The following is a 12,325-nucleotide window of genomic DNA, read 5'->3' as shown; positions in this document are numbered from 1 at the left end:
AATTTCTGAATTTGTCTGACATACCAACTTTTCAGGTAAAAGTCAGAAGGGGGCAACATATTCAAGAGAGTTTTCCCAGTAAAAGGCTCAAAACATCCTGGCTAAGTATCACTGCCTAACTTGACTGAAGTTGATTCACAGGTGTCAAATCTTAGCATATACAATACAGAAACCTGTCTGTGCCCTCATAGCTTGCTATTTTGGGCACAAATTAAAAATATACTGCATTTATGGGGGACAGGGGAGAGGGAGTTGTAGTTATAGAATAGTTAATCAATCTAAGTAACAGCAGGAGTTTTTCAGAGATGTCTTTTCAAGCCTGATCAGAAATTCTTTCAGTTTCTCTTCTTGTTCCCTCCCTTCTTTGGGGCATCTGTACAGGCATTTTCTAGGTATTCAAACAGTAAATCCAGTTCTCCAATGGCTTTAGTCTTCCCGTTCTCTCCCAACTGAAAAAGAGCAGAATACAAGTTTCAGGATATTTCTCAAAAAATTGAAATTAGGCTTGTCACAGAAACAGAACTAAGAATTTATTCTCTCAAGTAGAGTCACACCCTAAGTGATAAACCGGCTCATTCAAACCCGGAGTAGCATATACAATTACCTGCAACCTGACTTCTGAAGGGCAATTTTAAATTACAACAACACATGCAGAGAGTTAACAGGATGAGTGAAGGAGGTCCGGAAGTGTAAATAGCACTAATCCCCTCTTAATGCCCCTGCGGGCTTCACATCCTAAATAATCTCCAGAGTTTGTTCCATGATTAGGTCAGCCTTAATCCAACGAAATTACTGAAGTCTGAAACTGCTTTCTCAAAGTGTCAGGAAAAAATGTACCTCTTTCATTTTGGTCTTCATTTCTTCAAGGTTATTTTCAATGTGCTCTTTCTGTCCTGAGGATTCCTAAAAAAAACACAAAACAAAAGAAACATTCAGACATAACATTGGCAGCTGTATACAACAACATGGCTTTTTTGGTGGTTTTTTTTTCTTTTTCACACCTTTCTATAAACTTTGAGTCTGATATCTTTGATCTGAGGTTTCCTTTCACATCACTGCCTTTTGCCGCTGTTCACAGCACTCTGAGATTCAGGAGCAGCTACAAGAGCCATGGCTCAGAGAAAGGAAAGAAACACAATGCTACTCACACATCTCCTCAGCTCCTCAGAGGTCAGGAATGCCAAGAACTCTGTCACCTCCTTAGCCAATGGGTACTTCTCCTTGGCCTCAGTGAGGAGGACATCCTTCACTACAATCTCCGCAACCCTCTTCATCATGTAGCAGCGGTTGTTTTCCTATATGTGCAAGTAAGAGGTGATGTTAAATCATGGCAAGAGATAGATGAGGGCTGCAGAAGAACACAGAGAGCAGCCTCCTGGTGTAAAGCCTACCTTGATGTTAACAAAGAGCTGCTGTCCGATGAGCCTGTTGTCTGTGTCCTGGTCCAAGACCCTGGCCTGAGAGGAAAAAAAGGAAATGTCAGGTAGGGGTGGGAGCCTTACCTAAAAATTAATAATAAACCCTAAGGTTTTCATCAACAATAATAGCGCAGGTTAAACAAGGGAATGGACACCATACACAGCCTGGTACGGCTAGATAAGCTTAGACATTGCGTCTGTTTCTCCCATTAACTTGGTGATATTCAAAGTCAGCATCACTGGAAAATAAATAAGCAGAAGTCTGAATTCCTGTCCCCCTCTTAAATGTCAGATGTTGTAGTGGTTATAATGACTAACCAGATGTTGCAGGTGGCTGACCTCATGTTGGCCCACAGCCAACATGATGCTGCAGCAGTCAGTGGTGTACCCCAGGGGGGACCCACCCTGGCAAGAGCAGCCAAGAAACCTGCCCAAGCAGAGCATGGTACGGTGCCTGAGGAGCTGCCTGGCCATGGCTGGAGTCTCAGAGAGGTCCAGCTCCAAGTGAACTGAGCAAACAGAAACATTTAAGCTCATGTTTCGTGATTGTCCCAGCAGCAGAAGCTGCTAGAGAGAAAGAACTGTGCTGTGCCAGGGGCTGCTTTTCTCTTGGGGAGCCAGAGGAGAAGAAGCAGCAGCTTCCCAAGGTACACAACCAGAGGGCAACAGACCCACTCCACGTGCCCAGACTCTGCCTTACTGCAAATACACATTTTTCTGGAGAAGGTCATGGGAAAGAGAGAAATGCTGAAGGTGAGAAGCCAGGGCAGTAGCAGAGGAGGAGGTGTTCAGATCCTGCCATGATGGACACATGGGTTACTGTACCATTTTAGCCAAAGTGTAGGTGCGATTCCTGATGTAGGGTGGCTGGAAGAGGGTCTTCTTGAGCCTGCAGGCATGATGGGTGGTAGAAGCCACCCCTGCCCCTTGTGGAGGTAGAGGGCTGGTGAGAAAAAGAGGGAGGCAGCAGCAGCAGCAGAAGACAACCCATCCTGAGAAGCTCTTGGTCAAGGTTTGCAGGGACGCCATGGCTCACGATTCAAAGTCGTCTGTCCCAGCAGATTGCAGCTTCAGCACTGATGAGAGAGTAGTGTTAGCACCAGGGAGAGTGGGCAAGGCAAAGGGAGAGAGGCAAAAAGGCTGCAAGCCTTACCTTTGCTGTGATTCTTGGTGTGCTCTGCAGGAGGTGAGGTGCACCTTATATAGGGCCACCAACATCTCTCTCAGCCTTTTTTTTTTTCCAGCCAGTGGTGATGAATTAAAAATTACCTCAGCATTACTTTCCAGTATCCTCTTCTGAGAAGTACCTAACCACTTCAAAACCCACAAATACAACTTTGAAGCCATTGTAATCTTTAGTTTCTTATAAAATAAACCAAAGTTTTAATGCAGGGCAAAGTAGGGGCTTTTACTGAGTCAGGAATCCTGAATTCTTTTTGCACAAAAGTGCTTGAGAAGCTTGTGGGTTTGTGCCTTCTGTCCAGATTGTGACACACTAATCGGATTGGCAATTTATGGCAGATAATATTATTTTTATAATTTTTTAAAATATCTTTTGTGGTAAAAGACTGGTGCACCACTGGTGCTGACTGGTGTACACAAATGGTCAGAGACCACACCAGACCCAAAGCCCTGATCACCTATGGTTTCCACCCTTCAAATACCCTTTCCCACACAGTGGCCCACTGGAGTCACCAGCCATCTGCTCATCACTGTGCAATCCTGTCTGAGAGATCAGATCAAAACTACATTTATCACATTCCTCACCTCCAAATGCCCATTTTCCAAAAAAATTATCTTGATTCCAGGCTGATTCTGGGTGTAATGACCACAGCTGGTGTCATGCATTTACTTATCCGGGTGATTTCCATGTTCCTGATCGTGTTCTGCTAATGTAAAAGCAGTGTTGCACCTTCAGCCTGAAATATTATGCAGGTTGCTAAAGGGAAACTGTGCTGTCTTCAGAGAGTAATTTGCAACCCAGCTGAGATGGTAATGCATGAGGATGCAAAACTGTTACAAATGCAAATTTCTGGTTGTCTAATGCCCACATGGCAGACAGATGACAAATACAAGAAATCTGACCTGGAAAACCAAGGCTCCAGCTCTGCCTCTGAGGGTGAACAGGAGCATTCCAGGGGCTGGAATTCACCCATCATGGCTGAAGGTCTCAGGGCAAGAGCCAGAATCAGCTTTACCTTGTAGGCTGAGTTGTTAGTGAGAAGCTGCCTGGATCCTGGTTTATGCTTTAGCCTCCCCTGATGCATCCACAGCAGAAATTCTTCTCTCCATGCCTCAGTCCTTTCTCAGTTTTCCTCAGATACCCACCACATCAGCTCTGCACAGGTCTCTGCCTCTCACCCCTGCCCCTTTCACCCTGGAGACATAACACCGTATCCCTTTCCATGACCCTCTTCTCATGGTATCCCACTCATTGCCATGCCCAGCCTCCAACAGCATCCTAACTGCAGCAGGAGGCAGAAAGCAAGCCGGGACTCCAGATGTCAACACCTAGTTCATACACAAAATGCAGCACAAAGCTATTCAAGAACATGTTTATAAACGTTTTTCCATAAATTTTTCATTTGTCAGGTTAATAGGCCCAGTGGAGGAGCAGGTTAATGAGAAGATGGGAGGCTGAGTTATACTTAGCCAAAAGACAGATGTTAAAGGCCAAACTGGGAGAAACCCAGAGAGGCTGTTTTGAAGGATTGGCCTCCCCTGAACTGCAGTCCCACCAGCTCCTTGCCAGGTGTTAAATACAGTCTGATAACCACAGTCTGCTTCTAACTGAGCTTTCTTGTACTTCTCCACTAGCTCATGCAGCAGCAGTCCTGACCCCAAAACAAAAGCTGTGAATGGATGTTTGGACCCTCCCTGAGGAGGGATCACAGCCCTACTCCTGGTCCAGGCCCCCTGTCTTCCCATCTTTCTGGATCTCACCTTTCCATCCCTGTGGTCACTTACTCTGTTTAGACATGGATCCAGCTTGCCTGACGTTTTCTTGTGGCTCTGTCTTGGTTCTTTGTCTCTCTCCTGCCTGGCTCACCATTAATGTCATGGTTTGGGCCCAACAAAACAAAAAAGGAGCAGCCCCATGGCTGCTCACTGAACTTCCGCTCCCCCAACACACACATTGTGGGATGAGGAGGACAAAGCTCATGGGTCGAGACAAAGGACAAGGAGGGTTCTTCACTGATTAAGGTCCTGGGCAAAACAGACTCAACTTGGGGAAAAAATAATAATTTAATTTCACACTAATCAAACACACACAGGACACAGACAACACGCAGAGCAGGGCTGGCATATGTTACCCCAACCCTCCCTTCTTCCCGGGCCCAAATCACTTTGTTCCCGGTTTGTCTCCCTCCTTCCCCCCAGCGGCACAGGGGGACAGGGGATGGGGTTTAGAGTCAGTTCACAGGCTGGTGGTTCTTGCCGCGCCATCCTCCTCAGGAAGAAGGATTCCTTACAGTCCTTCCCTGCTTCCCCACGGGGTCCCTCCCATGGGAGAGAGTCCTCCACGAACCTCTCCTTCATGAGTCCTTCCCACGAGGTCTGGAGCTGCTCCAGCCTGGGCTTCCCACAGAGTCACGGGCTGCTTCGGGAACAAACTCCCCTGGCACCGGGGTCTTCCACAGCTGCACAATCAGAGTCCACTGGCAGCAAATCCTCTGGCCACAAAATCCAAGTCCACTGGGCAAGTTCACCCCTCCTGGCGCCTTCAGGGAATGTTCCACCACGTTCCTCCACGAGTGCAGGGGGACAGCTGCCATCTCGCCATGGGTTGCAGGGAAACTTTCGCTTGGGCTCCTTCTTCCCTTCTTCCTCGCCAACCACCAGCACCGCTCTCCTTCCCCAGCACCACTCCTCCTCCTGCACAGCCCTTCTCCCCCAGGTGCCTCTCTGCTCAGGTGTTATAGCCGTTCTTTCATATGTTAATTACTGAGGTGCATCTATTGTCCCTCTAATGGCTCCTTGGCTGTGTTTGGAGTAGGGGGAGCTTCTCAGCTTCTTACTAGACCCCCTCCTGCGGCCCTTCCTCCGCTACCAAAAATCCCACCAAAACAAACCAGGACAGGCTCCAATCTCAAGGAGGCTTCATGACCTGGGTAAGCAGGTGCTGTGCCATGAGCATCTGTTCAAATAGCTGTGAAGAGTCCACCTCATCCCAAGTTCCACACAGCCTACTGCTAGATATTTAAACAACATAAGGCAGAAGAATGAGGAATTAGATCCTGAATCTTTGCCTTCTTTAATGCAGAGATCACAGCATCTCCTCTCTCTGCTTCTCTAGTATTAGAAACCGTACACCGGGACATACCTATTTTCATAGAAAATATTAAGTTAGACTTTAAGGAAGTATTTCCCCCATCTATGTTGTTAGCCACCTTTCTCAGTCACATTATTTTTTGGCTGTAATGTCCTCCTGCAGACACCTTAAAAAAAGCTTGATTTCACTTGTTTAGTTTGTCTCCCTGCCTCTGGTATGACACTGAAATGCTGAAATGCCCATTAGAAGTTTGTTAATTCATATTTCACAAATTCCTTTTTTGCAACATTCCTAAAGCCTTCACACTATTTAGCCTTTTTTTTTGCAGCTGTGAATTGTCATAACCTATCTTCCATCCCTCTAGCATGCTGCTAGGCTGCTCGGAACTGTAGAGCTGGCAGAAAAGATCAGTGGAAGGAAAGGAAAGTGGGAAAAAAGCATTTTAAGAACATGTCTTAAAAGAGCAGCCTTTCTCACCAACTCTTTCCTATGTTAACATTGTCAAGTATTCTAGCAAGTGGTATGGGAACAGGTAATTCCTCTCAAAGGCTGGATTGCAGATTTCTTATGATACATGATAGTCTCAAGCTTTTCTTTATAAAACAATGTACTCTTGGGGGAAAAAACAGCCAACAAAAAAACAAGCCCAAACCAAACAAAAAAACTGCTTTTCCAAACTTGGGGGGTCAGGGGGAGGGGAGTTGGAAGCAGGAGGGAAGGAGCAAAAGAAATTTTCCTTTTCATGTATGGCTTTGTCTAGATTTAATGCTATTTTTAGTATTTGAGGCAAGTAACACTGTTTAAAACATAAAATTCTTACATTAATACATACCTGCTATGCTTTTATTTTAATTAAAAACTACCAAAGATGTCTGAACTTCCATAAAATACCTTCTGCATTGTTTTTCAAGTATAATTAATTGGAAAAAAAATCTGAAATTGTTCACAGGCTTTATTTCCCCCTCCCCCCCCCCCGCCCTGGTGCTGTCCCAAGAGTTAATTGCTGTCCCAGTCCTACCACTGACCTCAGCAATAAACTTCTAAAGTGTAATTACATGAAGTTTCCCTAATTCATTAAGAAACCATAGCGGTTGAATATTCTCGACAATGACTTCTTGACCCATATTGAAGACAGGATTTCTTGAGGAGGACTGGAACTCTGCATGCATCACGTCTGCCTCAAAAGCCACAGACACTTCCTTCTTAGTTTGAATGAGGCCACAGGTGAATAACCAATACTGTACTTTGACATTCATCTGTTGGTACCATGACCACCACGCTGGCATGTAGGAATTAATACATTTTCAGTCAGCTAGAATTATAATGCATTATTAGGATGATCTTCAGGATCGGACACTGGGCTTGGAACATTGTCATGAATAGGCACGTGGAAGAGTGGGCCTGTCTATCATCGTCTTGGGTCTTTTACCTGGCAATGAAATTCTCCCTCCGTAAACACTGGTACGAATGGACCATAGGTCACATAGTGCTTAAAACTGAACAGGCAATCTATCCAGAGGCATCCTCAACTTTCAGGTCATACTCATGACCTTCACCAGGGCCTTTGCAATCTAGTTCATTGTGTTTTCTCTTGCTTCTTCTCTGCTTTTGCCTAGACTTTCAAGCTTGAAAAGATTAAAGCAGAATTAGAGCATGTTTCAGCTCAAGCTCCAGTAGAGCCTTATTTTGGTCGGCCGTCTGCCCAGCAATGAAAACATCAGCAATGGAAGTTGATTCTTCTTTATAAAACTTGGAAATAAGCTAGTACAGAGGCAAGTGTCGTCTGGGCACGATCATTAGGAAAGACAGAAGGGATTAATTTTCTGTGGAGGAAATTGTATCAGTACTGATATTAAGACACTATAATTTTGCACTTTTGTGATAGGTTTGCACTTTTATGATAGGTTTGATGTGAATCTTTTGGAAGAAGTGGAATTGTTATTATAGTTGCTTAGCCTGAGAGTGAATAGGTGACTTTGGAAGACTCTTGTGCCAGATCTCAGCACAGACACTGCTGACTCAAATTTTTTGCAGAGGATGTGCAATTCACCTACCTCCCCTGACAGTAACACTTTTGCTACACAACCAGTAACACATTTCCTCTGACACGAACACTTTTGCTTATGTATCTGATATTTCTTCAAGCATCTTTGTTTCTGACCTTCAGTTGGTTCTGTTAGATAATTTCTGGGTCTCTGAAGTGGAAGATGCTCTATAATAACCTTCATAAAAATTGGTATTTCTTATAATTAAAAAAAATGCTAAGTGGAAGAGAACCAGAATTATATTTAATTACATTTAAATCAAGAATTACATTATTGTTTTAAATAACTTTGTTCTCACCTCAGAAACATTCTTATAGCGGAACTCCAAGAGAAAACCACCCAGAGACACATTGAGGCAACACTGAACAGCTGCTGCCAACGCTGCTACTGTTACACCAGGACCACTGCTGTGGTACTGTTGCTGTAGTGCCAGGAGGATTCAGTGATTAATATGGAAACAAACAAAAAAAAACAACCAACAGTGTCAATGGAAGTGCAATAGATGTTAGTCCAGTAGTCCTGCCTCTGCAAACAACTGGTGCCAACATCAGTAAAGCATAAACGAGTTTTAACAAGACTTACTAATAGGAGCCATCACTTAGCTCACATAGAGGGCAGAAAAGGTAATTTAGACCATCTCAGTGCATGCAGCCTGATGCCATGAAAGACACCACTATTAACCCTTCCATTGGATGGTTAGTTCTTTTAATTCACAGTGTAAAATCGTGCACATATTCTGAGACTCTGTCTCTTTACATAGTGACCTACATATATCCAACTATGTCTTGCGAATAGTCAGATCAGGTGAACTGAAACTTCTGTGCTTCCTGTTAATGTGGTGTGGTTGCAAGCAGTGACTCAGTGGTAAAGCGGAATTATTGAAATAATGCATCTTAAAGAAAACCATTCTAACTGGGAACAAATATCTGCAAGCTGGTTTATAATCCAAAACTCAGTGACAGTTACTCAGATTAAGAAATAGCCCCAGCATTATGCACCTTGATTTACCAGGTACCATCAGTCCTGTCATGTAATAAATACAGGCCACCTTGAGTAGTTGAATAAAGTTATTTTGAAGGCAAACAATGTTATTTAAGGTGAAGTACTTTTGCCCAGACAGTGCCCATACACCAGCACTTGCATGACGGCTCTGAGTTCAGCATCATCTCCTGAAGATGAGTCCTGGGCTGCTCAGTTACTCTACATAACAGGGCTGCTAGAGAAGGAGGTGACAGTTCTCGTGTTGTGGACAGTAGTCTTCTAGTTTGTATCCATCCCTAGGAAATCAACAGCCTATGCCCCAGCCCTTCTCCAGCCCAAGGTTGTGCTATTGCCCATCTCCCAGAAGAGCCTCTGAGTCAGCGAGTTTCCTGTTGGAATAGGATGATTGTCAAGAAAGTGAGATTTATGGAGCCAAAACGAGACAAAACAAAACAGGTACAGCCTAGCAACTTTGATGCTGTTTTCCTGGGTTATCTGTTTTTAGCTACATGTCTAAGTTAAAATACATAAGCAGACTGGAGCCAGCTTCCCACTGGAAACACAAAGAGCACACTTCTCATGAGAGCACTGCTCTGGGACCTCACAAACCAGCTCCAGCTGGTGGGCACCAAGCCTTGGCAGGTTTCCCCCATCTGCACAAGAGACCTCAAAGCCAGATCTGGGCACCCAGCTCTCCAAAACAGGCTGCATCCCACAGATGCCTGTACACGTGTGCCGGACCAATAAAAGGGACCTAGGAAAGAAGAAATCCAGAAGTATGGGCTTTCAGGATCCTGCCACCATCATTTTTATTCTGCTTCAGGTCTAAGAGTAGGTGCTTTGGAGAAACCCCAGCACGTGACAGCGTTAAACAAAGTCACCTGGAGCAAAAAAAATTTCTACACACACGCATATACATAGAGACACATACAATATGCGTGTATATCTGATATAAACACAGTTAAAAGGAAAAGCTTTAAGGCCTACTTGACACCTTCACAGATCACTGCCTTAGTTACCTCAAGGAAGGTAAACTGGAATATATGTAAATCAGTTGCATGTACAAAGCTGGCATGTGCTTTACCAGACAACTGTATCAAGACTTCTGAAGAAAGTTGAAAGAAGTAAGAAGCTTCAGTTGTCCTTTTCCCCTCCACTGAAGAACTGTCTGCACTAAGGACAATTTGCTGCCATGACTGTACCATCAAACTCCCCCTGCAACGAGCAAGGTAATCAGCAAATGAGCACTTCTGCTCCTACAGCTTTAATCCAGCCCCATGAATGGATAAAAGATCCAACACAAGGTCTGTAAGCTCTAAACACTATCAGGAGCCTGCCAGTCTTCAGGTGAATCTTCTGCAGTTCTCAGTCCTCCAACCTAACAAGACACTGCAGGACCACCAAGCACCATCCTTCAGAGTTTCTCAGGACTCTTCCAACAGGCAGTATGTTAGCCACACCAGGTTCAGATCTGCAAGGCAGGGCTCAGTCAGTCCTTCTTTAGAACATAGTCTGTGAAACAGAAAGCTCACAAGACCAGCTCACATCCAACACAGATGAACTGTAGTAAATACCAGAATATTTAGGAAGCTCAATCACATTTTTAATGTGGAAACAGGTGTCCTTCTTCAATACAGTATTAAACTTGGATCAAAAATCAAAACAAAACTTGGATTTCTATTAAACTGCAGTTTTCTGGTTAGGTAGCATCCACTGTCTGCTCTCTAGCTTTTGCTTTCAGTGTGATCACTTTCCCACTAGGTTTCAGTGCCAAGCAAAGCCAAAGAACTGACTGCACCCCAAAGAGTTAATCACAGCTCCTGTCCTCTCTTCCTCAGGCTCCTGTCTGCAAAGGTTTGAATAGCTGCTGGAATCAGAACATTAATTTAGGTCGCTTCACATGAAAATTACCAGTCAGCTTGTTTTCTTTATCACACATTCGTGTGCATCTGGGTAATGGAACAATTTTGCTTCAGGCTACATTAAAAATTGGTCATAGAGGGCACAGCAAAATTCCCACTTACATCAGACAGTGATGAGGTTCTTTGCTGACAAATTCTACCAGACAGTAAGAACTGCTCTGATACCAGAACATGACATGCCGACTCAGCCTTGGAGGAACAGGCAGATGTAATGAAGCAATATGGCATTATGCAAAAAAGCACACACTAAATTGTTCAAAGCAGCTGTGCTTCCTCCCCCATCTTCAAGTACTACAAATTTGCCAATTGAGTATTACAGATAGTATTTGGAAATCCCTTTTTCCTCCACTGCTATCTGCCAGAGAGCGATGACACCATGAGTCAGATAAGGAAAACATCTTAGTACCTGGACCCAAAAAGTGAATGGAGAAAGCTGGTGGCTGGTAAGTAACTTTGTCATTTTTCTGCAACAAACACTGGGTTTCAGGCTGTGGCCCTTAGACCCAGGGGGAACTCAGGCTGCCTGCAAGGTATCAGTGAAGTCAAACCTCTTTTCAGGAGGTTGCTACTCACTATGTAGGGATCTATGTGAGCAATACAGAAGCCATATGACTCTATCGATCAAAAAAGGCTGAAAAATCCCTATGTAACAACATACCCACAGCAACTGAAGCATCACTGGAAGAGCACTGAGTAGCCTTGGAACTTCATTCAAACCATATGTCCCAAAAAACCTGCCTTGTTGCCTACACCTTCCTTAAAAGGAATCAAGCTCTGATGAACAAAAAACCTTGACTGATACGTTTTTAAGGTTAATGACATTTATATACTTCACATTATGTTTCAGAACTTACCTGGGTAAAGCATTAAAATTTGAAAGTATCAACAAAATATTACTGCAAAACTAATACGTTCTAGCAGTGTTTTTTTTATTTGGACAGGATCCTCCAGTCCCAGATGTTCTCCCAAATTCCCCCACAGAGCTGGAAAGCTTCAACTGATTCTTCTCAAAGTGTTCAATGTTTCAGCATTTTAGGTAGAGGAGGCTGATGCATCATGAAAGGCACTGGAAATTGTGACTGAAAAGGAAGCCCAGAGCCATAAAAGGATGCAAGTGCCTAAATACTACTTTGCTACTACTGTAAGCATTTAACCTAAATCCTTAAAACTCTCCTTATACTCAGGGGCATCCAAACGTCCCTGTGGGAATTGCCTAAGTGCTGAAAAAGGTGCTGAAACCACAAATTATTTGGCCAGAGAGAGGAGGCAGAAGATGCTAGAGCTTTAGGAAGAGGGAGATCTTTGTTCCAACCCCCAGGCTATCAACCATTTTTAGCTGAAAAAAAGATTCAGCAGTAGGAACTGCGCTCGCTTCTCATTCCCACAGACAGTCACCAGGCATATTGTCTGGCAAGATGAGAAGTTTTTGAGAAGTGACAGACTGGAATCAAGTCTGCTCGTTGTGGGCTGGCTGGGGCAGACTGCTTTATCAGCAGGAATACTGGGTAAAGGAAAGCCTTCTCCTAGCTCGCAGCAGCCACTGAGGAAGAGACAGCTTAGGTACCTGTACAAGTGGTGGAGAGCTGTGAACGTCCAGCAGTGGGACTCACCCAGCAGGCACACCCAACTTGGGAACAGCAGCTGAAGACATTTAATTCAACACTTACTGACTGGGTCCATTATTAA

At 44.2% G+C, this 12,325-nt stretch overlaps 1 protein-coding gene across 1 annotated transcript; it reads right to left on the bottom strand.

Annotated features, from left to right (window-relative positions):
• Positions 1-312: 312 nt before the first annotated feature.
• On the bottom strand, positions 313-2,614 carry IL22 (interleukin 22). The gene is made up of 6 exons (XM_051639820.1): positions 2,572-2,614; positions 2,244-2,494; positions 1,392-1,457; positions 1,149-1,295; positions 838-903; positions 313-449 (listed from the first exon to the last, which is right to left on the bottom strand). The coding sequence occupies exons 2-6, from the start codon at positions 2,445-2,447 to the stop codon at positions 336-338; spliced, it is 597 nt and encodes a 198-aa protein (XP_051495780.1). The 5' UTR covers positions 2,448-2,494; positions 2,572-2,614; the 3' UTR covers positions 313-335.
• Between the last annotated feature and the right edge of the window lie 9,711 nt (positions 2,615-12,325).

Source organism: Apus apus, chromosome 1 (assembly GCF_020740795.1).
Source record: "Apus apus isolate bApuApu2 chromosome 1, bApuApu2.pri.cur, whole genome shotgun sequence".
Classification (NCBI taxonomy): Eukaryota; Metazoa; Chordata; class Aves; order Apodiformes; family Apodidae; genus Apus; species Apus apus.
This window is presented reverse-complemented; position numbering and strand designations above follow the sequence as displayed.

Bases quoted from the DNA above. Each gene is read 5' to 3' on its own strand.
- IL22 (XM_051639820.1), bottom strand. From the start codon at position 2,447: ATGGCGTCCCTGCAAACCTTGACCAAGAGCTTCTCAGGATGGGTTGTC. The intron at 1,458-2,243 runs GTACAGTAACCC...TTTTCCTCTCAG, and splicing joins CCTACACTTTGGCTAAAATG to GCCAGGGTCTTGGACCAGGA. The intron at 450-837 runs GTACATTTTTTC...GCTCTTTTTCAG, and splicing joins TGAAGACCAAAATGAAAGAG to TTGGGAGAGAACGGGAAGAC.